This window comes from Oryx dammah, unplaced genomic scaffold, assembly GCF_014754425.2.
Source record: "Oryx dammah isolate SB20612 unplaced genomic scaffold, SCBI_Odam_1.1 HiC_scaffold_22, whole genome shotgun sequence".
In the NCBI taxonomy this organism is placed as follows: Eukaryota; Metazoa; Chordata; class Mammalia; order Artiodactyla; family Bovidae; genus Oryx; species Oryx dammah.
This window is the reverse complement of record NW_024070206.1, coordinates 31179486-31199975: the sequence shown is the minus strand read 5'-3', so window position 1 is coordinate 31199975 and position 20490 is coordinate 31179486. Positions and strand designations below refer to the sequence as shown.

Sequence of the window (20490 nt, the reverse complement as noted above, 5' to 3'; positions counted from 1 at the left end):
CCAACCCAGGGATTGAACCAAGGTCTCCTGCATTGTAGACAGAGAAAAGTAGCAATAAAATGTTATTAGAAATTTGAGTTAGTCTTCAAACCACTTTTGATACTTTTTCTCTCTCTCTCTCTCTCTCTATATATATATATATAATGATAATTACATCATAGAGGCTGGCCCCTAAGGTGAATGGAGGCTCCAGGCCTCTAGGGGACCAGCCAGGAGGCATGGGGTAGGAAGGCCAAAGGAACCCAGCATCAGCATGTGACCCTGGCACAGAATAAGTGGGGAGGTGAGCCTTCACATGGGCTCCAAGACCAGGGCTGTGCATGGCCCAAGGTAGGCCCAATCCAGTGCAAGTTCATGTACATGGCAGGAGGCAAATGCACCGACTGATTTAACAATCCTGGATCCCCATCATTCCTTGTCCCAATGACTGTAACACCTGGGAGCATATGTGCAGCATACTCCTGCACACTTGCTGAACAAAATAAAATACCACAAGTGAGAAAATATAAAACAATTCAGCAGTGTTCTTTCAAAGAAAGTACAGTTTTAGACTCTAATATAAGGCATATAACAGAGACTGATATTAAGAGAGATGGAAATTGGTCCAAGGATGATAGATCTGCTCCTACTTGGCAAGTAAAACAAAGAGCTATTATTAGAAGAGTCAGTGGTTCTGGAGGTATGCAGGTAGAGACAGACTGGGAAGGGAGAGAAGGAAACTTCAAGGTGATGGTAACACTCTATATCTTGAAAAGCAGATTTGAGTTACAGAGGTAAGCATCGTCAAGGGGATTCCCTTGTGGCTCCGACGGTAAAGAATCTGCCTACAATATGGGAGACCTAGGTATGATCCCTGGGTCAGGAAGATCCCCTGGAGAAGGGAATGGCAACCCACCCCAGTATTCTTGTCTGGAGAATGCCATGGACAGAGGAGCCTGGAGGGCTACAGTTCATGGACTCTTAAAGAGTCAGACATGAACTAAGCCACTAGACTAACACTTTCACTTTCTTTTAAGCACTGTCAGAATTTATCCAATGATAGATTTAAATTTGTGCATGTCACAGTATATACATTTTAGCTAAAAACAAGAGTAAAGAAATATTGATTGGCAGTTAATGATATGCACATTAATATTAAAATATTTTAGGAAGAAGCCTTTGAAATGTATCAAAAATTAAGATAATTGATGAATGGATAAATCAAGTAGAGCAACTGTAAAACAGCAGAATCTAGGTGGCTGGTATACAGTGTTCACGATAAACTTCAACTTTGCTATGTTTGGAAATTTTCATAATAAAACATTTTCTTGAATAAGGCAAAAATAAGACAACATATACACTGTAAATATAGTTTCAATAGTTTATTTTCTATGAATTCTGATGCCCCTGTATCAAATAAAACCTAAAAATATATATATTCAAGTAAATTAAAATGAGCTGGCATTAATCAGTCTATGTTAAGACTATTGTTATGTAAACTCTGACTTAATTATAGCCCATGAAGATTTTTCTATGCAATTTCTAATTATAATGGCAAATAAAAGACAGTAGGCCTTACTTGTACTCAGTCTCTTCACCCAAGCTTTCATTAGTCCTATCTTAATGGGATTACAGTCAACAACTGAATTCTACCTCTCCTCTCACTCTTTTAACAGCATGCAAAAAAATGGGAGGAAAAAAAAAACAAACCCACAAACTGATTACTCAAGCCTAGATTTAGGTCAGTCCAATAAGAAACTGAGAGTGAACCACTTGACTCAATAAAACAATAATCCTTGTTTTGTTTCCTACACATTATGGTTCTCCTTCAAAATAATTAGTTAGCTATGAGACAAAAATACTATTCAACAACAACACATCTTTCCTAATATTCTGGGTTCATTTATTTTAGGAGGTCAGTTCCACTTCAGTATAATAAAACTGAAAATTACCACATTAATAATATACTAATTAGTTGTTTTTCTCTTATATCCACAAACCAACAGTAGTTGGACAATGATTTATTGAATGTACTTGGCCACTTGTTTATCAAATGTCTACATTTTGGTAAGAAAGAAATGCAAGTAATACAGTCACCTGGGGAAATAACATCTGAAATAAGGGAAATATCTATGATAAAACTAAATCCTGCAATGGTAGGTTAAGAAGCTTCTTGTAACTTAGAAGTGTGACATTTAAAACATCTTATTAAGAAGGAAGAAAACCTATAGAATTCTTCAGAAAAATCTGTACAAGCTAGAAAAGGATAAAGTACTAATGGGAATTTTTAAATTCATGATTATTAAAGGAAATAAATCACAGAAGCTTTTATACCTGACACTGAACATTCAGACCATCACTGGAGACTGCACCCTGAGTTTTACGGACCACAGATTTGATCCAGCGTGGCACTCTCACACTTTAAATAATTATTCACCATGTTTCTTATAAGCTGCATTGATTACCATCTTGTTTCTAGCACCCTGAATGTTTTCCTCCTTGCTTCAACCTAGGATTAAATTGGACTATGGTTTGTAATGAATTCACTGATGATATTCTTAAACTACCTGAGTAATACTATTTCAAACCTAAGTAATACTAATTTTCTAAATTAGTTGATTTGAAAGAACATTCAAGTTCAATCCTCTCTGTGGCATTACCATATAGAACAGCTTATGCTGTTTTGTGCCCCAGGTAAAAATCTGCTGTAAAACAGATTACAATGCATCTTCAGAGTCTAGCTGCTCTGGTTTTTGCTGTTTTAAACAGGAAGGTAGGAATACTGACATTAAATCTGTTGACTAAAATTGAAACAAAGGCCAAACAAGAAAGCAGAATTCATAAGAAAACTAAATCATTCCCATTCTTTTAAGAATGAAATTAGAAGTTTAAAAATCCCTAAAATTTACCAATGGATTTTGTTACATTTTTCTTGATTGAAATAGTTTCTAGTGTATAACAAGTCAAGCTTATAAAGTGTAAATGCTGTCAAGATATTATTGTTGCTTAGTTGCTAAGTCATGTCCAACTCTTTGTGACCCCATGGACTGTAGCCTGCCAGACTCCTCTGTCCATGGGATTTCCCAGGCAAGAATACTGGAGTGAGCTGTCATTTCCTTCTCGAGGAGGAGATCTTCCTGACCCAGGGATGGAACCTGTGCCTCCAGCATGGCAGGTGGATTCTTTCCCACTGAGTCACCCTGCAGGCCACAAGATATTATTACCTGACAGTTTTCTGTTTCAAGACATTCTAGAAACCTAGAAGTTCTTGCCATGAGCACCATAATCTAATGGGAAAGACAATGGATTCTACTTTGAGATCTATTGCTTGTTGAGTGCCAGTAGATTGTTCCCTTAAATTTCTGGGATTCTTAGTTTTCTCCCTGTCTTACCTTCATCAAAATTATTTCAAAATCCATACTACATACAAGATATGTTTTTAAAACTCTATGTAGCTATGAAGTGTTATTTCACTTAGGGGTGGATATGCTATAGATTTTCAATAAAGATGAACAGTGATTCAAGAATCAGCTATGACACATAGAGAGGGTCTCCGTTCTCTCCAGTGTTACCAAAAGTGACCCTCCACTGGGCATTTAGGGTCTCCATTCTCTCCAGTGTTACCAAAAGCAACCTTCCACTGGGGCATTTACGGTTCTAGCACCTCCCAAACCTGGCTGTTCAGACAGAGGTTTAAGAATCACTGCTTCTAAAGAAGCTTTTATCTCTTAGATTAAATTCAGACACCCAAGAGAAACATAATGAGGCAGGTACATTTTTCCACTTGAAAATCAGAGCCAGAGTAGGAAGGGATAAAAAAAAAAAAGTCTGACTACTGTCCAAACTGATCTTTCCTCTTTCATTCTACACCTTCATTCTACACCCAAGGTTTGCCCTCTGCCTCAAAGACCATCACCCACAGATACTAATGTTCTGTCTTGATCACATAAACAAGGCTGCGAAGTTTACTTAGATTTTACTACTCCAAAAAAGCAGAAAACACTAAAACAAAGAGACTCAAAACACAGCTGTTAACATGGAGGTTTATAAAGAACAAGTGCAATCACCAAAAATCAAAAAAGAACAGTTAGTTCTGTTATAGGACAAGGTAGGTGAGAACTTTATTTAAAAAACATAATTTTCAATTAATTCACCATGTACTGTCTCCCACAGCTTAACAGTACTTTCAGTCTTCTGATAAAACTTGTCTTGAGTAAGGTTTATCTAAACACGAATAGATAAACAGCACAGATTTTCACCCAAGTTCTTTTACCCAAGAACTTCCCAACTTACAGAGTTCAGGAGAAAACACCACTGCTTACTCATCTCCCTTCATTGTCACCTTCTCTCCTTAGCAATATTTAAAAGAAATGTTACCATAACATCACCTATGTATGAATAACAAGCCTACCAAAAATATTTAATCTGAATCTAATCTTGAGGAAATGATTACACAAAAGGATATTTCGAAGTAGCCCCAAGCACTTAAAATTATTACAACACAATGAACAACCACAAAAGGCTGAGAACTGTTCTAGATTAAGGGAGTCTGAAAAAAAAAAATGACAAATAAGGGTAATATGCAATTCTTTACTAGAAACAACATCAGAAAGCAAACTAGCTAGAAAGGAACTTGTTGGGACAACAAAGGAAATATTGAGCCTGTATTAACTTCCCATGTGTGATAAAATGCAGTTAATGCAAAGGAAAAGAAACCCTTTTCCTTAAGAGATACATGGTATTTAATGGGGCAAAGTCACAAATTCTGCAAACAACTCTTAAATGGTTCAGGAAAAAAATTGTGTGTGTGTTTGCACCTGTGAATAAAGGGGAAAGAGACAAAGCCAACATGTTCCGTCACAAACTGATCAACCACGGTCAAGGGTACACAGGGGTTGATTTTACTAGTCTTGTCAGTATTCTGAATGTTGGCCTTTTTCTAAAGAAGAAACTGCGGAAGAAATGAAAAGTTACTCACTAGTTGTTTGACTTTAACTGCCTGTGGGATACCGGCTGGCTGTGCAAGCACGGGGCCCGGCTGCGCGAGTTTGATTTGGAGTGGAGGGCCAAGGGTGGGCTTGTCGGACGTGGTCCCAGCGGAAGTAAGAATGGGTTTCACAGACGGAATGCAAACAGCTGCTGCTGAGGTTTTTCCAAAAGGTACCGAGGGGAGCGCCAGCGTCACTGCTGTCCCGGAGACAACCGGCTTTTCAGGCTGCAGAGAGACTGCTGTCACCGTGTTCTGCAGGGCTGTCACCGTGTTCTGCAGGGATGTCACCAGAGGTTTTGGAGTCTGCAGCACGACAGCTCCAGCTGTTGTCCCTCCAGGCACAGCAGCCGGACCCACAGAGTGAAGAGTCACGACTCCAGTTTTTGCTCCCCCTGGACCAGCAAGTGGTTTCAGAGTTTGTACGGACACAACTCCAGGCACCGCTGCTTCCGAACCACCACCAACAGGTTTCTCAGCCTGGATGGAGGAAGCTGCCATTGTTACCACGGGAGAAGGCGTTGATGTTGCGGTACAGGTAGTAGTGACCACCTCGCTAGAAGTCTGCTGAACGCACTGCTGAATAAAGCTCTGGGCGTTGGGCATCAGTTGTCGTAAGGCAATCACACTTTTCTAGAAACAGGAAAGGAAAAAAAAACAACACTGATAACTGAGTAAGTGAGCTCTAGTAAAACAGAACTACTTGTGTGTCATATCTCGACAACATAAAAAGTATATCACTGTTTCAGCTGAGGAAATCTGTTATCAATCATTTACCTTCTGTCAATATCCAGGATATAAATAAAGCTCCAAAGTGCTGCGTTTTTCAATTCATAAATATTATGTCTCAGTATTAAGCTTATAGACCGTAGTATCAATTTGGTATCAAATATTAGTATGGTAAAATAAAATACTTTATTCTACTTATTTGTATTTATCTAAACCCCATTAATAGATCACCCATAACTTCAGTATCTACAAGTTTGTTTACAGGACAGCATCTTAAAAAAGTTTTTGTTAAATAACTTTCAAACTTTGAAAAGAAACAGTCTTTACATGAAAATAAAACAGAAACAAGGTCAATTTTCTTAATTGAGCTAGAGTATTTTCTAACTGGACTTAAAGTTGGGGTCTCTTTGTATCTTGCTTAAAAAAATGAGAACAGCTTAAACTAAAAAGTAGAAGGTTCTCCCTTTTTCATCCCTGGGATTTTTATTTGCTTTTAAGTTAGAAAAAAAGATTAGAAAGGAGAAGGCGAGTAGACTATCTTTTGGTGAATTCTTGAGCTGTTTTGGAAGATTTCCATGATTTGGTACTTAAATTCAGTCAGACCACCTTTACTTAGGAAGCAAATGAGAACTATGGCTCCTCTTCCCTTCTTTTCCTTTTTTTATTTAAAAAGATTGAAAAAATTTTAAACTGAAGATTTTCAATTATATATCTATAAATAGTATCAAAGGAAAGAAAGTCTCTCAATGTTATATTCCCAAACTTTAAAAATGGTAGAAAATAAGCTGCTTTGAAAATACATGAACATATGAAGTGATGTGATTAGTTAAATTTAAGTAAGAAATCAAAGATGGAGGAGACCTGGGAAAAACACAATTGGAAAGACATGTTAAAGTAATATGACTTAAAGAGATAGCAATAAAAATATGTATGTTAAATAAATACAATATGTATGCTAAATTATCTCTTGATTATCTGGCCAGAGTTAAGCTTAAATGCCAAATCCCTCATCCCAGTGCACCATCCAACCGCCAGAGTGCTGAAGGATATGAAAAAAAAAAAAAAAGGCTTTGTTACAGTCCTTAGAAAACTATGCAAAGTGCAAATACTTAATGGTAATATTTGATAACTTCAAGGTAGTATTTCATAGGCCATACAGTCAGGCTAAATTCTAGGCCTGTGTGTTTAATCAAAAGTTAACTTGAACAATTTTCTCACCTCCAAAATGGAAAATTAAATCCAAACAAAGCAAATTAAAAAAAAAAAAAAAAACAGAAGTAGCTAGCAAAGCACAGAACACATAGTAGGTACTTACTTACCCCTGTCTTCTCCCTTACAGTGTCTCCAGTGAGTATGAAACATAGATTCATATTACACAGAGTGGTCAGTGTCACACAGAGCACCTAGAGTCACAGGCCATTGGCACTGAAAGCACCTAAGGAAGAACTGCTGCCAACTTCTCAATCATGAGGGCCACCTGGAAATGTTATCTGATGTTCAGCACTGTGCTGACTCTTTAATCTTCCCTTCCCAGACCAAGACTGCCCTGGCTAAAACACTTTCAGTTCAGATCAGATATCTGGCACCCTGCTAATTAACATGGTCGGCCTCCTGGTGACAATTTCCACTGTCTTAACAGCCTTCAGACAGCCTGGTGCCCCAACCCCTTTCCCACTCTTCCTTCATCTCCACGAAGGCTCACTCCTCTCCCCTAGAAAACCATGCCAAATTTTTCTAAAGGCAACTCTTCATTCTGTTATTTCCAAATGTATGGGAGGACTCTTGGTTTACTATAATCCCAGGTCTTTAAGAAATTTATAACTTTCAAGTCAACTCTTTTCCAGCTACTAAATATACAAAAGGAACATAATTTTTCAGTCTGCCAAACAAAGCTCTTGTTATCAAAGATACTGTTCTCCATCAAAATCTATTTAATTCAATAAATCTTAGAGAAGAGAATGTCTAACATTATAAATTAATTTTTAAAGATAATAGCTTTCCCTAACCCAAAATATAACAGTTTTCCCACTAAATTTGGCACCACGAGGTTGAGTATTTCTGACACTAAGAAACAATGGGACAAAGAAGAGACCCTACATTTTTTAAGCTAAGAATCTTTCAGGATACAAGCATTAAATAATATAATCATTAAGTTATATTGATGAAGATGTTACTTTTGTTTTCTCAGCATGTTCCAATCCAAAGAATATGGATTATAAATGTGCTTTACAGATTGCAACAGCCTTAAGAGGTTTCTCCTACTGTTACTATCTTCATATTAAGTTGCTGTCATATTGAAATATTCAGATTTTAAATTACTTTTAAGTAATCCAATCCAAACAATTTCTTCAAAGTAACACATAACTTTACCTTAAGGAAAGGAACTAGGTGAGGCTGAGGTGAAGACTTGAGTTCAACATACAGTTGTCTAGTAAACTCTTCTGCTTCAATTTTTGCATCCTGAAGAATAGGAAAAACACTTTTAGGTTTACAAATATTTTACAAGAGGAAAAGTGTGTAATTCATGACTGGAAATATAGCAAGCTTCCAACAGTGATAAAGTCAAAGTCTATCATTAAATACAGGTGGGTTTTTTTTATGTCCCCTACAAAGTGAATAAACAGATGCTTTTTTAATATAGAATACAATGAAGCAATTATTATTATTTTTTAAGATCTCAGTAAGCAAAGTGAAAGTGAGATGAGAGCTGGCTAAATGGCAAGGTGACAGTATTAAGACCACAGTCTGTTAAGAACAAACTAAGAAGTAAAAACACAGGAGGCCTACATTACTTAGGGCAGAAAACTGAAAAGTTTCCTGGTGTGGGGGCTTGGGATTTTGTTTTGTTTTGCCTTTCCAATTTTTAAATTACTTTAACTGTGACTAGACTGTTTTTAGAATGCTATTACAAGGCCACAATAATATACATGCTGTTGTTTCAAAGGGCTTAGGGACCCTTCCATGCCACTTTGGACTCTAAACACTGCAGGGGTCTATGAGGTCTAAATTATTCTCACATTAATAACTAATCATTTTGGGGCCTTTTTCACTGTGCTGAGATTTGCACCAATGGTACAAAAGCAACACTGAATAAAACTGCTGGCAGTTTTAAATAGCTATCATATTCTACATTGCAAAGCAAGTATAGTAAAAAAACAAAAAGCAGAACCAGTTCCACTCCAAAATGTCTTTGACCAAACAGTAAAATTTAATTTTACCAAATCTCAACACTTTAGTAACCATCTTTTTAAAATACTGCGTGTAACCTACTGGGAACCACACACAGAGCAGGCCAAAGTAAGATACTCAAGGAAAAGCATTTTTCCAATGAGCTGCTAGCTGAATTAGCTGTGTTTTGTTTTTTTTTTTTTTTCTTTTGGTTTACCGGAAAGAATATCAAACCAGCCGTGGTTATTCACACTGGGGTATTTTGAGAGACATTCTCTCAAAAGGAAAAAAAAAAAAAAAACGAACCAAACCTGTCACTGTAAGGAAAACAACTGTCAAGTTTTTGCTGCTAATGATAAAAATCAGAGCTCTCAAGCCAAAATTAAAATTTTGGAAAATGTGCAACCATAACCCTGAGTTTGATAGCTTCTTTGTACTGAAAAAATTTTCTGATGTGATTGTTAGATTACAAGTATGATTTTTTGATACTTTAAAAAACAGATCTGTCAACATTTGGAAGATCTATTCAACCCACTGAACCAGTTATTTTCCAGATGACCAAATGTGAGCTGTTACAAAAATCATACATGGGTGAAAAATCCATTCAAGGTACAAGATAAACCAGTGGACTATAAAAAATACCTATAATGATCTGGAGAAAATTTCTCAAAGTACTTTCTCAACCACCTCTTCCCATGAGGCCAAATATTCCCCAAATAAGTTTATCTGACCAAAAAACAAGAGTCAACCTTCTCTCCAAAGCTGTCTTTAGACTAAGAAGCAAGACTAGCAAACAAAAAGTAATACACACTCTGCCCTCTGGATCCCCGCGTTCCGTGTGCGCAGAATCGCATCCAGATTCAACCAGTTAAGGATGGGATACTACAAGATTTACAACTCGTGACTGGCCGAATGCACAGACGCGGAGCCCACAGGCAGGGAGGGTCAACTATGGGACTTGAGCATCCGGGGATTTTGGTATTTATAGTGGCTCCTAAAACCAACCCCCATCGATACAGGGCAATGACCCGATAGACAAGATTTACGACTCTAAGGTTTATATCATTACAGAGCTTTCAAGAAGCAAACGTAATTTATCCAAAAATCCATTTAAGATAAACTTCATTTAAAAATATTTATTTATTCCCCACTTAAAACCAGTTGTATGGATTCTTACAGAGCTTTTATAGTCCGAACTTACCAAAAGTTGCTCTACCAACTTCTTCACATTCTGCCCCATCTCCGGGGACTGGGATCCACTACACGCTAGTTTTATTAACATTGCGAGGAAGTTCTTACATTTCTTCACATTTTCTAGCATCGTCTAAATACAGAAATACAAACACTCACAAATGTTGGCTAGAAAACAGGACTCAAAAAAACGTGTAGAGCGCTTGATTTATGTAAGGTGCAAGTGAGAGCTTACCGGAGAAAGGTTAGCCTGAGCAGAGGCCGAGTTCTCTGTTTTGAGATTGAGCTCATTTGAAGGGGCAGATGCTGTTCCCACACTTGAAGGCTTCAGGGTTGTTACAGTATTCATGGGCTTTACAGGAGTAACTGTGACCACGTTGGTTGGCACAGCCACAGACTGAAATTAAAAGCAGCAGACACTGAGATACGCGTTACTATGCTATGTATCACGTGGGTGCCTCATTTCACACTCAAGACTACAGATGCATCCACTTGACTGCCTTGCTAGTCTAAGGCATGGAGAAGGAAATGGTAACCCACTCCAGTGTTCTTGCCTGGAGAATCCCAGGGACGGAGGAGCCTGGTGGGCTGCCGTCTATGGGGTCGCACAGAGTCGGACACGACTGAAGTGACTTAGCAGCAGCAGTCTAAGGCAATGTAAAATCATTTACCAGATCTGGACTCTAGTACCTCTGGGTTTCATTCTCACCTGTTTTTAGGTTTCTTTTCTGGGTTTCATTAACTACCTATTTTTCACTGACACCCAAGCCTCCACTTCAGGTAAGTTGCTTAATCCTGCTAACCTTCTTGATTCCTGTCTGTAGGAAAACAAGGATAGCAACGGTACCTACTATCTTGGGATTGTTTTTAAAAAACAGTGCCAAGCGCACAGTCCTTAAACATATTAATATGTCTCCAAAAATGATCTGAAATAGTAAGTTTTTATATGAAAATACAGAATTTCCTATTCTGCAATATTCTGCTTTTTAATAAGTACAAAGCTGTGAGATCTACTGATCATCTTATATTCAGATAAGCCATTTTTATGCAGACTTAATACAGAAGTAATAATTTTGAAATTTGTAATAACAAATATTATGTGATTGTGTTATTTTCACATGGAAAAGAATCTCAGTTGTTTCTTCTAGCCTCTATTAAATGAAGAGGCGTGATTACAGCACCACCTGCAGGATAAAAAGTTAAATACAAGAAATCACAAATTGGATAATAAATATTTGAGACAACCATATTGAGATAAAGTACTATGCAGTTTCCTCTGAATCCTTTTGGAGATTTTCTAATAAACTTTTTTAGGTTTACAGACAGTAAATACATACTCCTTCTTCAGTGAATGTTTTGTATTCTGCCATTAATTCTCTGTACTACTATATTTAAGAAAGTGATGTTGAACTTCAGCTTTAGGACTGATGAGAGAAGTTCGTCGGGGTACTACTGTCCCTTTTCCTTATGAAGCAAAATAAGGAAAATCTCAGGAAGAGTCCTATTTTTTGTTGAGTAGAAGCATTTATAGCGTTTCTACTTTCCTTGTCAATATTTTATCCTGTCTCCAGCACAAAATCTGTCCTTTGTAACTCTTTCTAATATAGCTGCTACCTGTACCTCACCTGATACTTGCACCTCTTAAGAGGCATGGAGTTACACGATCCCAGCCTTACGCTATGTGTAATCACACTGCTCTAATGGATGAACTGTGTTAATCATTAACTTTGCATATGCTAGACCAGGCGGGAGAAGGCAATGGCACCCCACTCCAGTACTCTTGCCTGGAAAATCCCATGGACGGAGGAGCCTGGTAGGCTCCAATCCATGGGGTTGCTAAGAGTCGGACATGACTGGGCCACTTCACTTTCACTTTTCACTTTCATGCATTGGAGAAAGAAATGGCAACCCACTCCAGTGTTCTTGCCTGGAGAATCCCAGGGATGGGGGAGCCTGGTGGGCTGCCGTCTATGGTGTCGCAGAGTCGGACACGACTGAAGAGACTTGGCAGCAGCAGCAGCAGACCAGGCTATGCTATTGCCATGCTTTTCAAGACCACACTGGCACTGACAGGCATGTCTAGGGGACAGGAGAGAAAAAAGCTTGGGTATATGTAAAATAAATTGTGAAAAATCAGTTATACATAGTCAGTGAGATGAATTGTATGCAAATTTAACAGACTACAGAGAGTCATCTGGGTTCTAGACCCTCATTTCTAAAAAATTGCCTAAAACTGGGATCATAATAAACTGTGGAAAATTCTGAAAGAGATGGGTACCAGACCACCTGACCTGCCTCTTGAGAAATCTGTATGCAGGTCAGGAAGCAACAGTTAGAACTGGACATGGAACAACAGACTGGTTCCAAATTGGGAAAGGAGTATGTCAAGGCTTTATATTGTCACCCTGCTTATTTACTTATATGCAGAGTACATTATGAGAATCGCTAGGTTGGAAGAAGCACAAGCTGGAATCAAGATTGCTGGGAGAAATATCAATAACCTCAGATATGCAGATGATACCACCCTTATGGCAGAAAGTGAAGAGGAACTAAAAAGCCTCTTGATGAAAGTGAAAGAAGAGAGTGAAAAAGTTTGTTTAAAGCTCAACATTCAGAAAACTAAGAACATGGCATCCGGTCTCGTCACTTCATGGCAAATAGATGGGGAAATGGGAAACAGTGGCTGACTATTTTTTTGGGCTCCAAAATCACTGCAGCTGGTGACTGCAGCCATGAAATTAAAAGACACTTACTCCTTGGAAGGAAAGTTATGACCAACCTACACAGCATATTAAAAAGCAGAGACATTACTTTGTCAACAAAGGTCCGTCTAGTCAAGGCTATGGTTTTGCCAGTAGTCATGTATGGATGTGAGAGTTGGACTATAAAGAAAGCTGAGCGCCGAAGAATTGATGCTTTTGAATTATGGTGTTGGAGAAGACTCTTGAGAGTCCCTTGGACTGCAAGGAGATCCAACCAGTCCATCCTAAAGGAGATGAGTCCTGGGTGTTCACTGGAAGGACTGATGTTGAAGCTGAAACTCCAATACTTTGGCCACCTGATGCGAAGAGCTGACTCATTTGAAAAGACCCTGATGCTGGGAAAGATTGAGGGCAGGAGCAGAAGAGGACAACAGTGGATGAGATGGCTGGATGGCATCACCGACTCAATGGACACGAGTTTGGGTAAACTCTGGGAGTTGGTGATGGACAGGGAGGCCTGGCGTGCTGTGGTTCATGGGGTCGCAAAGAGTCGGACACGACTGAATGACTGAACTGACTGACCTCTCAAAGTGGACACAGATATTATTCACTAATTCACTGATACTTCTACTGCTTTAGCCTACCACTAAGCAGTGACTCAGCTTAAAATATGCAGTCTAAATTAAGAAAAGTTATGCACACACTACATGGAAAGAGCAATGGTAGAAAAGAATGAAACAACACATATATATATATCATTTTGGAACAACTACATGTACTAAATCTTTAAGAAATAGATACAATTTAAAAAACTGATAGGTGGTGCAGTGGATAAGAATCCACCTGCTAATGCAAGGGACACAGGTTTGACTCCTGGTCCAGGAAGAATCCACCTGCTGTAGAGCAACTAAGGCCACATGCTGCAACTGCTGAGCCCATGTGCCAAAACTGCTAAAGCCTGTGCTCCTAGGGCCGGTGGTCCACAACAAGAGAAGCCTGCACACAGCAATGAAGAGTAGCTGCTTGCCGCAACTAGAGAAAAGCCCACGCAGCAACGAAGACACACCCAGCATGTCCAAAATAAATAGATGAATATTTTTCAAAAAGATAAAAGAAATGATATACTCAAGTACTGCAGAAGAGAAAATCTTTCATAAAATAATCTTATAAATTCTTCAATTTCATATTTTCCTGATGCCTCAACATCCCACAAACAGGCTGTGAACACCTTGCCCAGGTGACCAGGTGACCCAGTGTGATAAGGCTGGTTCCTCCTACAAATTCTCTTTCTGCCCTCCTGACTGTGACCTAGTGCCATTCAAACACACCAGTGAAATTCAATCCATAGGAACTCTCAACAAAGCCACTTGCCCCCCAGGTCCTCATTCTCTCTCAGGATACCACCTGTTTGGTCGAGCCTGCCCCAGGCCTCCTCCCACACGGCCCCCTGCATGGCGTGCCATGCCCCCTCTTCTAAGACCTGTCAGTATAGTAAATCTCTTTCACTTTCACATACCTCCCTGTGGTGGTATTTGGTGTCCACATCTGACTGATCATCAAAACAAAATCCCCTTTTAAGAAACATAATTACTTCTTACAATACAGAGCAGACATCAATAGGCCTAAATTCATGCTCTTTGCCCCAATGATCTCCTTAGAATAAATAACCTAAGATTGGGGGGAACCTAGAGTTTGGGACAATCAGCACAGAGGTAATAAAGAACAGTTTCCAGAGTCAGACAGAGACCTTGACTCAAATGGCCCTCTGCTACATATTAGCAGAAATCATGCAAATTTCCTAACTTCTCTAAACCTATTTTCACACACATAAAATGGAGATGATACTTCCTCATAGAGTTGTCACAGGACGAAATGAAGTGAGGAGAAGGATGTAAAACACTTACACTGGTCAACATATTAAGTGCTCAGTAAATGGTTGCCATTATTGGGTAAAAGAAAAACTATGTTTAAAATCAGATTCACTGCTCATCATCTCTAATGTTAGAGGAACTAATATGGTTAAACAATTTTGAAACCTTAAACACCATATTTGATCTACAGCATGGGATTTCACATAACATGTTCCAGGAAGATGTACCTTCTATACAGCAAAGGAAGGACAACAGTGGTCCCATGACCATGGGATCCACTGACTGTGTCATATCTGGCAGGATCCAGAAGCTGCCTGCTTAGTTTAGAAAAGCCTGCAGAAACCAGGTGACATGCGAACTCAAAGATAATACTCTATGAAGACAGACTTTCATCCTCCATCTTCTAAGACTTAGGTGTACTCACTGAATAAAAAAAATTTTATATGGACAAAAACATGAAAAACCAAAAAATCAAAGAGTAGAAGGATGAATGGATCTACTTACTATTACTCCCCAAACCCACTGGGGGTCTCTGTGCCTTCCATTCCTGCCCACAGTGTGCACACTTTCACCAAGGAATGCAACAGGAGTCCCTAGGAAGTAGACACTATGGCTGCCTCATGGGGCTTCAAGGTCGCATCATCTACCAACCAGCAGCAAAGAAAAGAGTCGTTACCATGACAAGGTAACAGACCTGACATCTGGAATAGGGAGGGCTCCTTTTATACAGTGAAGGTCAAGGAGTTTATGCAGTGAGTCCAGGTGATTCACTTACCGGCTCTTGGTTACTTCCTTGTCCAGTTATGGCGATAAAAGGACAAGTGCCACAAATCTTGCCTAAAAAGACTGGTGGGGCTTCCCTGGCGGCTCAGTGGTAAAGAATCCACCTGCCAAGGCGGGTTTGATTCCTGATCCAGGAAGATCCCACATGCTGTGGAACAACTAAGCCCGTGCACCACAACTACTGAGCTTGTGCTCTAGAGCCCAGGGATCCCATCTACTGAGCCCACGTGCCACGATTATTGAAGCCTATGCACCCTAGAGCCTGTGCTCCACAACAAGAGAAGCCACCACAGTGAGAAGCCTGTGCATTGCAACTAGAGAAAAGCCCACACACAGCAATGAAGACCCAGCACAACCATAAAGAAATAAATAAACTTATTAAAAAAAAAAAAAAAGACTGCAATTTGGACCTCAGATCCCTCAGGGATAAAAGTCTGATCACACTACCAGTTAAGACCCAACAGAATTGGTAGTTAAGAGTGGGAGAAATCCAGAATGGATGGTGGAGGGAAATGATGATGTCAGCTGCAGCGGTGGGGACTTTAGTCCACCCTACTAACTTCCTCTTCTCTCCTTCTCCAAGGAAGAAATCTATTAGAATCCAAGAAGAGTTGGTTTCCAACATGTATGAGGACATAGGTCCCAGTGCTTCAAGGAGGAGACTGCGATATACCATCACAAAGAAAGATGTGTGTTATCCTAGCTGCTGGGGATGCTATTTAGAGAGATGACAGTTGTCAGTTCCTTCAGAATCTGTCTCAGCTACAGAGCATTACCTTGCCATGAACACAGCTCTCCCTGGAGAGTCCACATCCAGTGACTGATCACAGAGGGGGAATTGTGGTTCACTCAACCAAGGTAGCACTCAGTGAGACAACTCTTGACAGGCCACACGTGTTCCAGAGTTCCCCATCAGGGTGGCCAAGGTATTATTGGGCCTGCATTTAGTTCAAACTCCTATTCTCCTTCCCTTCCACAGCTATGAATCCTTTATAAACATCCCAGACACCAAAATTCTGTCCCAGCACCTGCTTATAGACCCTGGGACACATAAACATTAGACACACCTTGTATTAATTTAATACATTCAAATAAACATGATATTCCAAAAATATATACCATGTTCATCTTGTGTTTCCCATACTTCCAACAGTTCCCAGTTTAGTAAGTGTCCTCATATCTCAGTGGATTGTTCTCTTCAGGAAATAGCTAACAATACATAATAACAAAATATGAGAATATAACCAGGGTTCACATGACCACACGTCCCAACTTACTTGCACTGGGGAAGGCTTTGGAACAGAGGCCACCACAGAAGTTCCTCCTTGTGCCAACTGTTTAACAGGTGCCACTGCCACTTTCTTGATTAACTGTGAACTAGAATTCTTGGGGGAAGGGCGAGATGACAGAGAGTCATCAATATTAGTAATTTAAAATCAATCAGTATTATAGCAAACATCCAAACACTTTACCACAACAAACTTCTTTGTTATAACTTGCTTTATAACCTTATGAACTTTATGCATATTTTCTACTATTAACCTAACTAGTAAATTGTTACTAGGGCTTCCTGATGGCTCAGCAGGTAAAGAGTTGACTTAAGATTCCTAAATATCACAGTATTTCAGCATTAAAATCTTGAATTTTACTCTTTGATTCTCACAGAAAACATAGATTCTTTTTTTCTGTCATTTCCATTGCTGATATCCTTTCAGTCTTTAAAAAAATATTGCTAATTAAAATTTTTTAATTGTGATATAACAGAAATATAACATTGTATAAGTTTAAAGTGTGTGATATGTTGATTTGATACATTTATATAATGCAATATGATTCCCTAACATGAATGGGAATTTATATAATGCAATGATTCTGTAACATTCACTAACATCTACATCATATCACATAATTATCATTCCTTTTTTATTGAAGTATAGTTGAGGTACAATATTGTACCTCAATACAATATTGTAAGTCTTAGGCTTACAATATATTGACTCCCAACTTTTAAATGTTAAATTCCATTAATAACTATTTTTAAATATTGTCTATACTCCCTGTGTTGTACAATATACCCATGTAGCTTACTTACTTTATACATGGTAGTTTGTATCTCTTAAGTCTTCTACCACTATCCATGCCTCTACCCTTTAGATTCTTATTTAATATGTGAATATAAACAAAAGTCTGCTAACCTATCTTCTCAACCCATAGCAAACAAGACAAGGAAGGAGTAGCTATCACTAATTCAGAAATAGAGAAAATGACTGATTGAGCACCTAGAATCAAATGTATTAATGTGCTCCCTGGGGAGCACAGAACACAGCGGGTTGGGACAGACTGGCAGAGATGATATTACCACAGACTACAATGAACCTTTTTATCAGGATGAGCCTGATTCATGAAGAAATTACTATACTACATTCGTATTTTCTGTTTAACCAAAGAAAGATGCCCATAAAATTTTTTTTATTAACTCTGACACACACAGGATAAGCGTTAGATACCTAGAAAGATAATCGTGTATGTAAAATAAATCACCTTTTAACAATGCCAAGTTAGGGGGCAGTCCTAAGATGGTGGAGGAATAGGATGGGGAGACCACTTTCTCCCCCACAAATTCATCGAAAGAACATTTGAACACTGAGTAAATTCCAGAAAACAACTTCTGAATGCCGGCAGAGGACATCAGGCACTAGGAAAGGCAGCCCATTGTCTTCAAAAGGAGGTAGGGGAAAAAAATATAAAAGATAAAAAGAGAGACAAATGAGGGAGGGACGGAGACCCATCCCAGGAAGGGAGTCTTAAAAAAGAGAGAAGTTTCCAAACACCAGGAAACACTCTCATTGGCAAATCTGTGGCGAGCCTTGGAACTTCAGAGGGCAACATAACCGGGAGGAAAAATAAATAAATAATTAAAACCCACAGATTACGTGCCTAAGGCAACCCCCAACGGAGAAGCGGCGCAGATGCCTGCATCTGCCACTAGCAAGCGGGGGCTGGGCAGGGAGGCGCAGGCTGCATTGCTCAGAGTAAGGATAGGGTCCAAATGGCCAGAGGGCAACCTGAGGGAACTAACTTGAGATAGTAAACCAGACTGTGGGGTAGCTATCCCTCAAAAAGCCCTAACCTAAAACAATGCCAGGCCCGGTCACAGAACAAAGGACTGAGCAGAGCTAGCTGGCTGCAGACCAACACACACCCCGCCCCCCGCCCCGCCCCGCCCCGCCCCAGACAGGCAGGTGAGGGCAGCCAGAGCTGGAAGGGGGCAATTACAGCCCCAGAGAGGCATCATCTACCAAACTGCAAGCAGGCTTCGTTGCTAACCAAGACTCCTTGGGATTCTGGAAGGTCGACATCTGTCGGGAGGGTCGCAGCCAATCAGCTCCCCAGAGGAGACATAGGGCACACCTGAGAAGGCGTGCCTGTTGTATACCCAGAAAACTGAGCAGCTGGGACAGGGAGGCGGTAAGTCGCAGCTCACCAAGCACCTGGTCACCTGAGCTGCACGGACCAGGGAAGGGCACAAAACACAGGCCTAAACAAGTCTGTGCCTTTGTGGAGTATCCGAGAACCTTAACCTGAGCGGCTTTGACCTCGGAGGTGCACTCAACCCAGGACTGGCCTGAGACAGTTCCTGGCAGAGCACCTAGAACCTGAGCAGTGTAGACTGGGAAAGCACTCATGCTGTGAGTGGGGCAAACCAGTGTGGCCAAGACACTGGGAGCACTCCCCACAGAAACCAGTGATATTTGTTTGCAGTGCTCCTCCCTCCCCACAGCACGACTGAACAAGTGAGCCTAAAAAAAGGGACCACTAACGCCCCCTTGTGTCGGGGTGGAAATTAGACCCTGAAGAGGCCAGCAAACAGAAGCTAAAATGAACAGAGGGAACTGCTTTGGAAGTGACAGTTGTAATAGATTAAAACCCTGCAGTTAGCACCGACTACATAGGAATGGGCATATAAAAGCCGGATCAAGGAACTATCTAAAAATGAACTGACCCTACACAGTCCACAACAACACCAGAGAAAGTCCTAGATATATTTTTACTATTATCATTTTTTAACTAAAAAAATTAAAAAAAATTTTAAGTCCTCTATTATACCTTTAATTTTCATTTTTATAACCTACTATTACTTTGCAAAAAAAAAAAAGACCCTATTTTTAAAGCAAACTTCATATATATATTTTATAATTTTGTGACTCTGTTCTTTTCTTTAATATTGTATTTTTGAGAATCTAACCTCTACTCTAGATTTTTAATCTTTGCTTTTTGGTATTTGTTATCAATTTTGTACCTTTAAGAACCCAATCTTCAGTACTCATTTTTACTTGGGAGCGAGATTACTGGCTGGATTGCTCTCTCCCTCTTTGGACTCTCCTTTTTCTCCACCAGGTTGCCTCTATCTCCTCCCTCCCCCTTCTCTTCTCTACCCAACTCTGTGAATCTCTTCGTATGTTCCAGACCTTGGAGAACACTTAGGGAACTGATTACTGGCTGGATCTATCTCTCTCCGTTTGATTCCCCCCTTTATCCTCCTGGCCTCCTCTGTCTCCTTCCTCCCTCTTCTCTTCTCTGTGTAACTATGTGAACATCTCTGAGGGATCTAGACTGTGGAGAGCACATAGGGAAGTGATTACTGGCTAGCTTGCTCTCTCCCCTTTTGATTCCTCCTCTCCTCCTCCTGGTCACCTCTATCTCTCTCCTCCCTCTTCTCTTCTCCATGTAACTCTGTGAACCTCTCTGGGTGTCCCTCACTGTGGAGAAACTTTACATCATTAACCTAGATGTTTTATCATTGGTGCTGGATAGATGGAGAAGTCTTGAGGCTACTGTAAGAATACGACTGAGAACCAGAGGCAGGAGACTTAAGTCCAAATCCTGAGAACACCAGGGAACTCCTGACTCCAGGGAACATTAATCAACAGGAGCTCATCAAACGCCTCCATACCTACACTGAAACCAAGCACCACCCAAGGGCCAACAAGTTCCAGAGCAAGACATACCATGCAAATTCTCCAGCAAACCAGGAACATAGCCTTGAGCTTCAATATACAGGCTGCTCAAAGTCACTCCA

The 20490-nt window shown here is 39.8% G+C and overlaps 1 protein-coding gene across 1 annotated transcript in view; it reads right to left on the bottom strand.

Moving 5' to 3' along the window:
- Positions 1 to 20490, bottom strand: part of TAF4B (TATA-box binding protein associated factor 4b) — a 102627-nt gene that overhangs the window by 65886 nt on the left and 16251 nt on the right. Inside the window, exons 3-7 of the mRNA XM_040264770.1 lie at positions 16688 to 16795; positions 10290 to 10451; positions 10065 to 10187; positions 8066 to 8155; positions 4958 to 5599 (exon numbers count right to left, since the gene is read on the bottom strand). Coding sequence (XP_040120704.1) covers positions 4958 to 5599; positions 8066 to 8155; positions 10065 to 10187; positions 10290 to 10451; positions 16688 to 16795 — 1125 coding nt within the window. The remainder of the gene's footprint in view (positions 1 to 4957; positions 5600 to 8065; positions 8156 to 10064; positions 10188 to 10289; positions 10452 to 16687; positions 16796 to 20490) is intronic.